Below are 15,870 nucleotides of genomic sequence, written 5' to 3'. Positions count from 1 at the left end.
TCCGCACCAAAATCTTTACTTTTTATGAGGAAAGTAACGTTTGCTATTTGTGACTCTAAAGTTTTCAAATATTTAAAACCAGTAGAGGACAAACACGATGAAGGACAAATGGCAGTGTAGCTTGTAACCTGCAAAGAGAGGAAGGAGGCAGTGTCTCAGAGCACCTTGTAATGTGCACATTCCAATACAGTTTTGTGTAGTAAGGAAAGTGCATTTATTGGCTTTAAGAAGGTAAGCCTGCCTTCTCAGATTAGGGTTAGTATTTTCAGTTGCCAAAAAATAGAATATCTTGCTACCAAAGAGACCTAGTAGCTCTATGCAGCAGCTTCATAGTGAGAGGGACCACCTTTTATTGGGTTGGGGAACAGAATACCGTCTGGGCTTCAGAAACAAGTGTGAGCCTATTGGCACAAGGTGTTCACTAAAGACTACACTGGTACTGAGAAGTGCCATTTAATAGCTTTAGAGGTACTCTAGGATCAAGGCCTCCACAAACGATTGCCAAAAAGCAAAAAAAGACACGGGAACTTTAAATACAATGGGACCACTGTGTGTTTAGCACAGGTTGCCAGGGATATTTGTCCTTTCACGTGATGAGAACTCCTCCAGATTACCTGTGTAGGGATAGTGATGGATATTGTAGGCTTCAAAGATGAGCTTACTGAAGATGTTTAAAGATGGAAGAGGTTAAATGTGTGAACCAGATGATGAAGAGGACATTGAGTTTGTTTCATATGAGGTCACAGATCTCTGATGCATGTTTGTGTGCTGAATCCACCTTAGAAAGCATGAAGGAGATAATACATGGAATGGGTTGTTGTAGTGGACGTCGTGCAATTGAATTGAGTGAATTGTATTGGTGCTTGCACATCTTTGTATTTGTAGTGGCACTAAATGGAAAGCATGACAGAGGGAGTAAGACACATTGCTTATTATTGTAAGCACAGAACGTTCAAAAGTAAATCCACAGATGGTGTCACAAACACATTAATTATGGAGGTCCTGGAAGGGACAACTTTGATCCCATTGCAAAAAAAACACATTCGCCCCCACATCCTCTGTTCACACCTTCCTTATTATACTCAGTTGGGCATGGCCACACAAGCGAGGGAAAGGGAATTGAATAAAACAAAAAGAGAGACCAAGAACACACACTTGATTTTGGTTGCTTCTTGATACAGACTGGGACATCTCAATTTTACTCCTTTTTTCTTGATTAACATTCCCTAGAATTGTAAAGTCGTCAATTAGTACAGTGACTTATCCAAAATTGTATTAAAGAAGAACCTCTTAACTGATGTACATCACCTTATAGTTAATATACAAGAATATATTACTGCTTATGATTACGGGTCAGTAGCTACATTTCCTATACAATAAAAAATGAGGATATTTTACTTAATGTAGAAAATACTATAATGTACCACCTCCTATGTGCAAGAAAGAAGGTGAATGACTTTCCCAAATATGCTAAACCGTATCTTATTTGAATATCGGTTTTCATGTTTGCACACTGTGCTCACCCCCTTAGGTTTGGGAATCAAGAGAATAATTTATTGCCTCTTACTCTGTTACTAATTTTGTTCAGGTTCAAACAAGTCCAAGCGATCAATGTAAACTGTTGTACTTGGTTGTGGATGTATACAGTGTTCTCACAACAAATATACTCCTAAATTGGTGCATAAACTGAGAGGGCAGATCCTGATAAAAGCCCTTTGCACTGTTTTTGGATTTCAAATGGGGCTGAAACATGTCGACCTTACTAATAAGGGTAGAATAACCCTACTATACTCTTTTAACCCTGCATACTTGAGATTTTTTAATGAAGGTAACTGAGACTGCCGGGAGGTCATTTATCCCACTTTTCTCCTCTCTGTACCATATTCTTACGCGCCCAAACAGGCCATTGGAAACCTTACTCCTTGCACCATCCCAAAAAGCTCCTGTAGGAAATAGGGTTGTTGGTTGACTTGCGTATGAGACCTGGTCAAGCATCAGCCACAATCCATGTCCGGTTGAGGCACAAGACAACCCTAAATTAATCTTTGCTCAACCCTCTGGTAGTTTGGCGTAGAGCAGTCAGGCTTAACTTGGAGGCAATGTGGAAAGTATTTGTGCCACACTTCAAATAGTAATAAAGTGAAACATACCACACAAAAAGGATCCTGCAACATCTTAGAAAAAGAGAGCAATATTTAATATGTAAAACGTGACAAAAAGACTGAAATCTAAACAGTAGAGCTTGAGATATGCAGTTTTAAAGATTTTAGTGAAAATACTGTCATAAAGCACCAACTGTGGCTATCTGGTCGTGCTGGACCGGGACAAAGTCACAAGTTCAGGCTGACTGCGATAGTCAAGGCTGGCTACAGTGAACCAGTTAGGCCCGCTAACCTAAGTACCTTAAATCCTGGTTTACAGAGCCTTGCAAGCGTTGACATCAAGAAGAAGTTGCACAGCCTAAGCAATGTGCCGGTTCCGAGATGGGGTGAGGTTGTGGAGTGAGGCTTGCGTCATCGTATAGGATCCAGTCGACGAGCGCTTGTGATGCAAAGTCCGGCTTTGCGGATGCGTCGTGCAGCCGGGGCGATGCATCATTTCCAAGGAGCTGTGAAGCTGCTGTGCATAGTCAGTCATCGAGGCTGCCATCGCCGAGAGATTTGTGATGCAAAGCCTTCATCGGGAAAGCTTCGCACAGGCGGTGGTTTCAATGCAGCTGTGGGGTGAATGTGGAGTCCTTTCTTTGCGCTGGGTGAACCCTCACAGCAGAGGTGACATGCCGGTTCTACTTGGGTTTGCACCACACTGCACAGGAGGTATTTTGGTTCTGCTGAGTCCACATATGGGCTGGCAGACACTTTCAGGCCCATTTTCAAGGGTCCAGAACTGGGGTGACACCACTTGGCAGGATAGGACTCACAGTAGGAAGAGGCCAGGTGCTGCGTTCAAGGTTGTTGGAGCCTTCCTTTCCCTCAGACTTTAGTCAGAAGGCCACCCCACTAGTCTTTGTAGTCAGTTTGAGGTCCTGGGTTCAACAGATGCAGGTCCAATATTTCTATCCCAGGCAAGAGGTCAGCAGGCAGCAGGTCAGCACAACAAGGCAGCTGTAGAGCTGAGTGGCAGGCCTTTCAGCAACACAGCAGTCCTTTATTTTGGCAGAGTTTCCAAAGGTTCAGAAGTGTACCAAGGAAGTTGGTGTCTGAGGTTCAATATTTATACCTGGTGCATGCCTATGGAAGGTGGGAGAAGCTTACAGAAATTACCTTTGTAGGTAGGGGGCATCCAGCCCTTTTTGTGGAAGGAAGACACAGCCTATTCTAATTTAAGTAGGGCTGCACCCTGTTAGGCCCTGCCATCCTGCCAATGATGATCCATCAAGCACACCTATGCTCTCTATTGTGGGTGACGGTCTAGGAGGAATACTCAAAGACCAACTGTCAGCGACACCCAATCATGTGACCCAGAGACTGGCTGCAGGCACTTAATGGCTAAGGCAGAAAATGGCAACTTAAAAAAGTGGCATTTTCAAAATTGTAATTTAAAATCCTAACTCACCATAAGTTAGAACATTTACTTCCAAGTCCAAAGACACCAAATATGAAGTGGTAGCCTTTTTTCATTTGGAAAATACAGCTTATTAAATGTAATAAGGTAACTCCAATGTTAGCTTATGGGAGAGTCTTGGTCTGTGGACACTCAAGACCTTAACTACAAGTGGGTTCCGTTGAACTCACCCTGTAAGTGACCAAGTGTCACCTGAGATTTACCCCATTGACCGCAATGGTGAAGTTTGACAGCTCTACAAAGTATTAATTTCTTGAACACTTTAAAATCAATAACTCTGGTTAAGCGCCTTGTAATTGATTACATTTTGGTGTCAAAAATTTTAATATAAATAAGCTCTTTTTTTGTAAATTCGTATCTGATTTCTTTTGAGTCGTGTCGATGGTACTGTAAAATGCTTTACACATGTTCCTCTAAGTAAGCCTGTCTGCTCTTTGACACTCTCCCAGGATTGAGAGAAGGGATTACTAGTGTGAATTTTAGGTCCACTTTTGGACATCGTGCCAATATTACATGGTAAGGCCTCCTAGCCATACCACTTATTGCCACCTTGTTACACACTTTACTAGGGACTTGCAAGTAATTAAATATCCCAGTTGGGTATGAGCCAATTCTAGCATGTTAAAAGATGAGAACACAAGCACTTTAGCACCTGTTAATTTCACAGAGTCTTAAGGCCACTAAAAACCACTTGAGGAAAAATAGGATGAGTGAAGGCAAAATGTTTGGGATGACCGTGCAGAAAAGGCCATGTCCAACGTCTCCCCTGACTTATCAGAGTAAGAGCCTATACTGATGATCTGTTAACATCAGTGTGAGAAAGGGGCTGCTAATAAAGCAAACCCCCTTGGGTGGGTGAAGGCTTCTGTCCTTTAAGCAATAGATTCCTGTTTCTACCAACTGGGTGTAGGATTAAGGACGCATCATGTCAGTGGTCGTGCTTTTCTTCTTTTTCCCTTATAGCATCTTTGTTAGTTTACTTGGAGGAAATGCACTGAGGTGCCTCCCCATTACCCTCTTGTGGTTTTATCAAACCCAGAAATAACCAAAAGAAAGAAAAGATACCTCACTTCAGGAATTTGCAGACCCCAATTCTAAATCCAGACCCAACATGGGAGGAAAAACAGGAGTAATTATTTGATGAGAGACAGGGAAAATAGATTTCTCTTTTGTAAGTTTTCGCATTTATAAATGATATTTTGATTGGTGTGATACAGTGAATTGGTTATTTCTTCAGTAATGTCAAATATAGAGTTATTTTACCTAACGTTGTCTTACATCATGTATGGTTTCATCAGCAAACCATGAAGTTCTCTGTGAGGCATTCATTGCCTATTCCCGGTTGAATTTCTTCACTTTTAGTGTGTTCAGAAATGCATGGGATGCTACCTTTTTCAACCAATATTTCACAACGGTTACATTTTCTGCTAATAATAAGCGTGAAAGGGTTTTTCCATGTTAATTATTTTTTGTTTGTATCAATATTAACATGTAATCACACAAAAGCTATTCTCAGTGTATTAATCACATTTAGATTTACCATAGCTAATGTATGCCTTTGTTTTGTATGGCTAACGTTTGGGAGCCATCTTGTTTCATCTCACTTGTAAATGTTATTTTATGAGAAGCTGAATTCAAAATTACAAATGTTATGAGTCTTTAATGACTTTCTCACGTGAAATAATTTCCTTTATGTGATAATTGGAAAATGTACTATTTAGTTACTACACTACATCTACAGGCCGGTCCAGTGTATCTCGTTTTTCACCGTTACCTAAGTTTAAAGGAATTTCAAAGAAGCATCATTGTGTAGGATCCAGAGAAACTGAGCTTTAGATTGTATCTATGCACCCTTACCCGATTGGAGCATTTTATGGGAGCCATTTGCCGGTGTAGCAAAGGTTAAAATTCTGTGATTTAAGCTAGTGCTGAGCAGAACTTTTCAAGAATGCATAGATACATGCTTTTGTCCACTTCGAGACAGCTTAGAGCAGAGTAGGTGCTATCTTTATGGGAGAACTGATTTACTCAACTTATTCTTTTGAGAGCACTTAAAAAAATGTCCTTTTACTTATTTGACTTTGATTGATTTGAGCTTCATATTGAATACTGCATTCATTTATCGATTACTGATTCGATGTTTTTGAAACCGTAAACTATATAACCTTTAATAAACCTTTATGGTTTGAACACGTAATCACTCTTTGTCCTCCTTGTGGATCCTGATGTGCTTCAAGTTATTCAAATGTATTCATTTGATGACTAACCTCAGTCATGGGTTTTTATTCATCAGCTAGAGCTTTATGAGCCCCGAATTTGCACAGAGGAAATCGCTATCCACAGTTCTGTGATTTGTGCTCAGTATAAACTGGACGTACTGTGCTTTCATTATATTTAAACACTGGGCGTTTTCCAAAATGTTAGTAATAAGTGAACCATCTTCTAATTTTATTCTACGGGTGTAAAAACCCAAGCACCACAAATTTCTTTCCACATAGAACTCAAGTCCGTTCTTTCAGTTGTTGACTCCCCCCCCCCCCCCCCCCAAAAAAAAAAGGACACTACTGCTCTGACAAATAACCATTTTTGTATTTTTGAGAGCCTAGATCAACTTAATAGCAAAATATTTAGCCATTTTGTTTTTGTGTGTGGTGTGAACATACTCTAGTTTGTTTGTGTATGTGTGATTGTTGTTCTGAATTCTCCACTCATCCTTGCATGTACTTCTATTCTTACTAAATTTGGCACAGCTAGACTTCTAACTTGAGTATCACGGTTCTTTTGCCAGGTCAGGAAGTAGTATTTTACATGTTCAGATCTCAGTTCTGTTTTAGTCTTGGCTCCTGATTGCCAATGCTGTCCCTTCATCTCTTTCTAGGAAGCACAGTTTGAAAGCAGTCCACTTCACAGTCCCCTTGCAGAGTTCCCAAGGCCACGGGCGTGTGAAAGAGGAGAGCTAGAACAGCTGGCCTCTGCAGAGATGGAGGTTCTGAAGCTCGGCGAGTTCATCAAGCAAAGCACAAGCAAGTCCAAGGAGGAGATCGCTAAACTGGAAGAGAAGGTAAGGCGTTGTTCCGACCAGTGATGCAATCTAGGGTGCAAGCTAAGCAAATCTGGCGCAAAGTTTTTTTGATGGCATGAGTGACGTGATGTGTTCAGGCCAGCCCCATTTGCTGCATGTATGTGAAAGCTGACATCTCCCTGCTGGAGGCGCTCTGGTCTGGTCTTTGAGACCAGAATTGCCCTCCTGCAATGAATTTGGGGTACTTTTATTTATTTAGTCTGTGCAATAAATGCCTAGTCTTTGTGGAAATCTTTTTTTTTATGTATGCAGTTTCTAAATTTTAGCCATGGAAATTTTAAAACTCCATTTTATAGTGTTTATACCTCTTTAATAGAGTAATTGCTTTGTCTTGGTTGATAACAATTTTGTATATAGTAGCGCAACCTGTATTTATGCCAACCATTGAGGCTGACCGCGTAGGAGAAAGTCACCTTTGTTTCTTGTCTGAAATTAATGCTGGGCTATACAAATTGTTAGGTAGTTAACAATTATAAACGGTTTTTCCAGTGATTTTTGTGAGAGAAATCTACAGCGAATCTGTGTTAGAAATTGTATTTTCTCACTTCTTTTTCATAGAATACAATGTGTAAATTGCACGTAAATACAAGAGGTACCTAGCTGGCCTTTGGGCTCATATACTGACAGGGCCCTTCACTCACTCTTTACTGTTTTAGGATGTGACGCCATTTTATTATTGGACTTTTCCTGTTGCCATAATATCTTATTTTTTAGTTTATATGAATTTTGATTTCCCTTTGACATAATGTCCCTTTGACACGGCTGTCCTTTACATCTGGGTCTAATATAAAAATCTGCAGTTATCCAGACTTACGTTATTTCCCAGATATGCTTAGAAACATCCATTTCACAAAATATTTTAATTGAATATTTTGACTTGCCATTGGCCAAGTTTCTAAGTCTATGAGCTACTTCGATGGTAACTTCAGGTCACATTTTTGTCACTTTGGGCCCTTCCCGTTCAGAGACCTCTCCACTAGAATTGTAAAAACGACCACATTGGAAATAGATCAATAAGGGCAGAGGCAGGTGCAGCCCCCTCTACGCACATTTCAAGGTCAGACACAAAAGGTCACTTTAAAGCTGGACTTTATTTTAATGGGGGCTGTTTTATAGCATGTCGCGGACGGTTCTACGGATTAGTGTTAGTCTCCAGTGTAAGCGGGCGGACTCACAGACCACAGCAGCTGCAGCCTCCTGGGTCTGAGTGACGTAGCCAGCGTGCTGGAATCCTTAGCGGCGCGTCACATTGATCTTCCACACTGAAAACAAATCACGCTCTCCCCATTCCTGTACTATTGTTATTAATCTCTTCCATACATTGATACTGTAGTTTGCAACCGTCAAGCCTGGGCTGTGGGGCTTGAATATTTCAGCTCATCCGCTGAAGCCTTTCCATGTGCGAAAAAAGAAGCAAATTAGCATTGGTGCGAAGTTTTCAATTAGTTTGATCAGAAAAAAGGCAGGGATTTTCAAATACTCCAGTGCATTGATTGATGATGACTGGAGAGATTTTATTGTTGTCACTTAAGTTTTACTTGGCATCAAGATGTGCTCTGAGTTGTAGGGGACGTTTTGGCATGGGAGAAATTATAATCGCCCCTGCGAAATTTGCATAGTTTCTGAATTTATTACGTGAAATTCCTAAAATTATTTGACTTTTTGTATTTCACAATTTCCTGTAATTTTGCATGCAAGACTCGTTCCCACATACAAATTCTAGCCAAGGGACATTTTCTTGCTTGAACCATCCTCTCAAGTCAGTCTCGCAAGACTTTTTTTTTACCCGAAATGCATGCTTGAGTTAAAAAAGATACTCAAGATACGGCAAACCACATTTTGCCTTAAAATTTTTATTTTGTGAAATTTTCGTGGAATTTCGAGGAACTTCTTGGGGAAAAACTATGTGTTTTCACCCATTCCTACACAAGATGACTGTAATCGAAACAGAAATGTGCTTATGGAGTCTTTGTTAAGTGCTAGTAAAGAAAAGGGTCACTTGCTCCATAGTGTGCACAATTTGTATATCACAAAAGCATGAGACCGCACTGGCCATGGTGAAATACGTATTCCTTTTTTGACACGAATTGCACAGCATAGCCACATTAGCCAACTGACTGACCCCTTCACATCCCAAATGATGGTAAAAAGAACTATTTTGTTTAAGCATGTTGGAATAAGTATGGGTCAGGGCGTAGTCCCATATTAAGCAGCGGACAGACAAGTATTGAAATGCATATTTCTCCAGTATTGGGGTGTCTTTCATAGATTCACATGCTTGAATATTCCCCGTCGTCGGAGTGGGAGTCCCACAGTAAATAAAATAGCAATAAATGCTAAATATATATAATATATAATAAATATGTATATACATAATAAGGAAAAACCCAAAAAATGCATACAATAACCATCTGGCATCTAACCAAGAGTTTCCACATAGGAATGCATGGGGAAGAAGAAATTCCAATGCAGCCTATCCTTGTCATTATGTTAGTCCAAACTGCAGCCAATCAGGCGCCAGCAGCCCTCTAGAACCTTCTCCTCAGAGCTCAAGCCCTCAGATTTTCGTAGCACAAGAGTGACCACAGAGTCTATGAGGAGAAGCGAGCCTCTGAGGGGAGGATGGGAGGGTCGCATGTGAATCTATGAAAGACACCAATACTGGAGAACCACCTGTTTACAGGTAAGTAACAATTGTTCTTCTCCAGTATTGGGGTGTCTTTCATAGATTCACATGCTTGAATATAGAATAGTAAGCAGTCCGTATCCGAACACAAAGTTTCCAGGATGCAATGTATACACAAACGGTTGGAATCAACAGGTGTAAACCATGCCATAGAAGTTACAAAACTATATGTATACATAGAGAAGACATGCATAAGACTGGAAACCATAGGAGGAGGGTAGAACAGAGGCTCACCTTATTGAAAAAGATTACGGAGCACAGCTTGTCCCACTGCGGTATCCCCTTCAGCCATGGCACCCAGATTGTAGTGCTTCGTGAACGTGTGCCTGCTGGACCACGTGGCTGCTCTGCAAATCTGATGCAATGGAACTCCGGCAAAGAGTGCAGTCGAAGAGGCCACAGACCTGGTAGAGTGGGCTCTTACTGTAGACTGTAAAGGCTAATGGTAATTTTTTATCATTTGTAGTGACCCCCGAAGAAGGGCCCTATAAGGGCCCGAAATGCATTGGGTTTTATTTTAAATAAAAACTGCCTGTGATGAACACCGCATCATTCATATTCTTTCAAGAGGCCAGGATCGGCACTGTTTGAATATAAGAAAACTGAAAATTGGCATATAAATGTGTTCCGTGGATTTGGATAAATTAACATGATAATGAAACTGATATATAAAAAAAAGTGACAAAACTAGAACAAAAATCGGGATTACTACTGAAAAATGGTTAAAATACCTTCGAAACTGACATGCACGCCAGGGGCGGCATGACGCTGTGCAAATGGCTCATGGAGCTTAATGTAGCTCCACTTTACTTGTTGATGTTTCCAAATGGCAAAGGGGCAGGCCAGAACAACCGTTCTGCACGCGAACTTTACAAAGGCTGAATCAATTGCGAACACAAAATGAAAAAGAATGGGTGTGCATCCCTTCATCTATTGGACATTCATACTAAGGCCCCACCCTTAAGGAATGCACCCGCACTTAAAGATTTGATAAAGAAAAGAAAGATGAAAAAAGAACTCAATAAAGTCCACCTAACACATCGGAAGAACCTGTTCATCTCAAGCAGTATGGAACAAGCACGAAGTGATGTGAATACAGAACACAGAGTTGAGACACTGCTTTTAATGAATGATTATTCACCATGAAACAAGAAAAGATATAGCGCTTAACTAAGGACATGCATCTTGGGACTTGCAGTTGGTAATGATGGAAAGGCACAAGGGGGTGGGGATTAGTAACGTACGCGTGACTGGGAGGGGAATTCCTCTGGCAGTGTGATTTAAGAGGCAGGGGTTAACAGACAAGGGATCACAGCTCGGGGAGGAAAGGAGTGGACTGCAGCTTTTAAGCTTTATCACAGCAGGTACGGAATAGCGCTGCGTAGGAGACACGCTTTTTGACTTAACAAGCATATAAAAGTGAACGAGTAACTCTGCTGCTTTAACACCATGAGAATATTTGAAAATGATAAAAATATGCCTGTTTTACAAGCTTTAAACCTGCACATTAGCGGTAATATGGTAGTCAGCACGGGTTGAGAGAGGGATGTTTCACGTATAACAGAAGGGCTGGGGGAAGGGCAAAGGAAAGTAAGACGTAGTGATTGGGACCACCTGGGAAGTGCAACAAGAGATATAGGAATGGAGAGCCACTGTGGGTGACGGTTATAATCCAAGGAAGGGAGCCTTTTGGGTAGATTAAATAAGGAAGGATATGCAAAGCAAGATGAAATATGTGCAATAACAAATGACTTAGAAAAAGCGTTACATTTATGAAATTCTGTATACATGTACTTGCAAAACATTGGTGCTAATGGTAATTTTTTATCATTTGTAGTGACCCCCGAAGAAGGGCCCTATAAGGGCCCGAAATGCATTGGGTTTTATTTTAAATAAAAACTGCCTGTGATGAACACCGCATCATTCATATTCTTTCAAGAGGCCAGGATCGGCACTGTTTGAATATAAGAAAACTGAAAATTGGCATATAAATGTGTTCCGTGGATTTGGATAAATTAACATGATAATGAAACTGATATATAAAAAAAAGTGACAAAACTAGAACAAAAATCGGGATTACTACTGAAAAATTGTTAAAATACCTTCGAAACTGACATGCACGCCAGGGGCGGCATGACGCTGTGCAAATGGCTCATGGAGCTTAATGTAGCTCCACTTTACTTGTTTACAATAACCATCTGGCATCTAACCAAGAGTTTCCACATAGGAATGCATGGGGAAGAAGAAATTCCAATGCAGCCTATCCTTGTCATTATGTTAGTCCAAACTGCAGCCAATCAGGCGCCAGCAGCCCTCTAGAACCTTCTCCTCAGAGCTCAAGCCCTCAGATTTTCTACCGCACGTGAAGGCTTTGACTGCGTCGACGCTCTCGTCGACGAGCGCACCGTCGACGGCTATCCCGTCGACGAGGGGACCTGTTCCATCTGCTCCGTCGACGACCGCTCCGTCGACGACCGCTCCGTCGACGATGACTCCGTCGACGATGACTCCGTCGACGAAGACATTGAAAGTGAAGGTTCCGTCGACGATGACTCCATCGATACCACTGAAGACTGCTCCGTCGACGGTCTCCTCGTCGACGATGACATCCAAGTCGATCCCATCGCAGAAGTCAATTGATGTCATGCCGTCGACGCGTACGCAGGACACAATTTCGACGCCGGCCTCTTCTTTTGCTACAATGCCTCTATTGCCCTTGCAGTCCAGCAAACCACAGTTCGAGACTCTTACAGAGCAAGAGATGATTAATCCTCCATCTCCGCTGTTTGCGACTGATTCTGATCAAGAGTCTGATGACCAAGCTCACAGTCTTTCGGATCTAAATATTAAGTGCCAAGACCTCAGTAACGACGAGGAAGATGTTTAGGGCCAACATCAAACGACTCACACTCAAGTTCCAACTGCGATGTTGCCTATCTCCATGATATCAAACCTCCAAAGTATGTTGGAAGACTACAATCGGCGTTTCCCACCAACGCCACAGGTTACAACGGTCCCATCAGTAATGAATCCAGTTTCTAACCCGGTTCTGGCTCCTCCTCAACCAGCGTCGCCTGTAACTGTTCACCGAACTACATCAGTTCGTGTTCACACTACCATCTATCCAGAGGATGATGATGACGAGAATCCTCCAGAGCGTGAAGATGGTGAAGTTTCTGAAGTAGATGAGGATGGTGAGGAACATTTGGCGGAGTGGGATGACTATCGTGCTCAAACACCATCTCCTTCTCAGGTGCCTGCAGCGGATTCTCCTCCAGTAGACATCGCGGGCTTTCACCAGTTAATGGATAGGGCAGCACAGCGATTCAAATTGCCACGAGCACACCGAGAGGAAGATTGCTTCCTATACGATTTCAAAAACCAGCCCTTGAAACAGATCCACACAGTCCCGATTATAGATTTCATCTGGTCTGAAGGAGAGAAAATAATGAAGACGCCAAACTCTCTACCAGCACAGCTGCCAAGGTTAGAAAAGAAATACAAAGCTCCTATAGGATCTCCAGCATGCCTTACAGGTCAACCTAAGCCCGACTCTGTCGTCACGCAGGCAGCTCAACGGGGTTCAAAGAATCCGGCGTCTACAATCACTGCTCCTCCGGACCGTGAGGGCCGTCGCCTGGATGCTATTGGGCGAAAATTTTCCTCCATGTCCTCTACAACAGTTCGAGTAGCTAACGCAATGGCCATTTTAGGCCGTTATGACCGTCAGGCTTGGGCTGACATGGCCGCCTATGTAGCGTTACTCCCAGATGCTTCCAAGGCAGAAGCACAGAAAATTCTGCAAGAAGGAGAAAGGACGGCAGAAGAACTCATAGATTGTGCAGTGGATGTAGCCTGCACCGGTTTTCGCCAGCTCGCTGGAGCGGCCGTCCTGCGTCGCCAGGGTTGGTTACGCTCAACTTCATTTCGGCAGGAAGTTCAGGCACGAATCCTAGATATGCCATTTGACGGCGAGTCATTATTTGGAGCGCATATTGATGAAGCGCTACAATCCATTAAAAAGGACACGGACACTGCACGTGCTTTGGGTACCCTTCAGTTTAAGAAGCAGCCCTTTCGGGGTGCTCGAGGACGTGGCACTACGTCCACTTTTCGTGGAGGAAGCAGTCAATACCGGTCCTTCAATCAAGGTAACCAGCGTTACACCGGTAACCGCCAGCTGTCTTCCCGTCAGCAGCCTGCCAGAACTTACAGAGGGAAGTCTAATTTCAGAGGACAATCCAACAAACGTCAATGACTCCTCTATCGAACGGAGAATTGGAGGTCAAATCTCTCTGTTTGGTTCTCAATGGTCCTCCATTACTACGGACCGTTGGGCACTCGACATTGTGAAGAGAGGCCATGCATTGGAATTTGTCGAGGTACCTCCTCCAACGCCACCTTCCGGACCACCACCTCCGCACCTCAAAGAACTATTTCATCAGGTTCGCCTTCTCCTTCAAAAAGGTGCGGTGGAAGTTGTGCCAAAGTCGCAGAGAGGGAAGGGGTTTTATTCCCGTTTTTTCCTCGTCATCAAAAAGAACGGAGAATGGAGACCAATACTGGACTTGAGAGCACTCAATCATTATCTCAAGGACCAGACCTTCCGTATGCTCACGCTTACAGAGATCTTGCGTTTGCTCTCAGTCGGAGATTTCATGACTACCATCGATCTCCGGGACGCCTACTTCCATGTCCCAATTCTTGCGGCTCATCGCAAATTCCTGCGCTTCAAGGTGGGGCACCTTCATTTCCAATTCAGGGTCCTTCCATTTGGCCTCCGTTCAGCCCCCCGAGTCTTTACAAAAATGTTGGCTCCGGTCATGGCTTTTCTTCGTCTCCAAGGCATACAGATATTCCCATATCTCGACGACTGCCTCCTGAAGTCACAATCCCGCGCACAACTTCTACACCATACTACAATCTGCCAGACAGTATTCCGTTCCTTGGGCCTGTCCATCAATCTGGAGAAATCTCAATTGCAGCCAACAACTTGCAAAGATTTCCTAGGAGCAACGCTGGACACCAACTTAGCCAAAGCATTTGTCTCCCGGGAACGTCAGCAGAGGATCCTCCGGCTAGTTTCGCTACTTCTCGCAAAGAAGTGCGTTTCAGTCCGCTTGTTGAAGTCTTTTCTAGGGATGGCTTCGTCATGCATCGCTCTTGTCCCTCATTGCCGACTACGAGCACGACCTATCCAACAGGCTCTGGACAAGCAGTGGCGTCAAGTCACCGGTTCCTTCAACGATCAGGTCTCCATCACCATTCCCATGAAGAAGGCGCTCAGATGGTGGGCACAACCACACCAGCTAGCAGCAGGCACGTCTTTTCTGTCCAACACCCCAGATCTAACACTGACGACGGATGCCTCCCTGGAGGGCTGGGGAGCTCACCTCCAAGACCTGTCCGTGAAAGGGAAATGGACTTTCCATCAAAAGACCTGGCACATCAACAAGTTGGAGCTTATGGCTATCTTTCTGGCCCTGAAATCATTTCAACCAGTGCTGCAGGGAGAGTCAGTTCTCATACAAACGGACAACACGACCTGCATGCATTATATAAACAAACAGGGCGGAACGAAGTCTCCGGTGTTATCCCGCCTGGCAGAGGCGATTTGGGACTGGTCCATCAATCATCAAATCCAAATCACTGCAGTACATCTTCCGGGGTTGTCCAACCTCCTGGCGGATTCCCTAAGCAGATCCCGATCATCCAACCACGAGTGGGAACTCCACCAGCCAACACTCGATTTGGTCTTTCACCGTTGGGGATTCCCTGCAATCGACCTCTTTGCGACTCCAGAGAACCGCAAATGCCCCGCTTACGCAAGCTGGCATCCCCACAAAGGGTCCCAAGGCAATGCCCTTTTGATGGATTGGTCGAATCTCTTCGCCTACGCTTTTCCTCCGATCCCTCTAGTGCCTCGAGTACTTTGGAAGATGCGGAGAGAACCCTGCCACATCCTTCTGATTGCTCCCAGGTGGCCGCGACAGGCGTGGTTCTCGGAGCTGCTACTCCTGTCTCAATGCAAACCCATTCTTCTTCATCCTCGAATGGATCTTCTCTCCATGAACAGGGGTCAAATCTACCATCCGGACCCCTCTTCCCTGAGCTTGTCAGCCTGGAACCTGAGCACTGTGAATTTGCACATCTAAGCATCCCTCAGGAGTGTCGTAACATCCTCGCTCAGGCCAGGGCTCCATCAACTATAAAAACCTATAAGTTGAAATGGAAACGCTTTTGCCACTGGTGTGCAGACGCCGGAGTACATCCTTTGCGTGCCACGCCCGCTGAGCTCCTCCCTTTCTTTCTCCATCTGGCTCAGTCGGGTTTGTCACATGCTACTTTAAGAGTTTTTCTGGCGGCAATATCACGCTTCCGCCATGATGGCTCCGCCTCCTTATGCTCATCCAGATTGATACGTCAATTCTTCAAAGGACTTCTTCGGACTTTTCCTCCAGTTCGGCGTCCTCCTCCAGAGTGGCGCCTCAACATTGTCCTGTCACAATTAATGACTGCTCCGTTTGAACCAATCCAT

The 15,870-nt window shown here is 43.6% G+C and overlaps 1 protein-coding gene across 1 annotated transcript in view; it reads left to right on the top strand.

Annotated features, from left to right (window-relative positions):
* Positions 1-15,870, top strand: part of CEP85L (centrosomal protein 85L) — a 351,940-nt gene that overhangs the window by 249,693 nt on the left and 86,377 nt on the right. The window contains exon 5 of the mRNA XM_086949826.1: positions 6,443-6,625. Coding sequence (XP_086805952.1) covers positions 6,443-6,625 — 183 coding nt within the window. The remainder of the gene's footprint in view (positions 1-6,442; positions 6,626-15,870) is intronic.

Source organism: Lissotriton vulgaris, unplaced genomic scaffold (genome assembly GCF_964263255.1).
Source record: "Lissotriton vulgaris unplaced genomic scaffold, aLisVul1.2 SCAFFOLD_772, whole genome shotgun sequence".
In the NCBI taxonomy this organism is placed as follows: domain Eukaryota; kingdom Metazoa; phylum Chordata; class Amphibia; order Caudata; family Salamandridae; genus Lissotriton; species Lissotriton vulgaris.
This window is presented reverse-complemented; position numbering and strand designations above follow the sequence as displayed.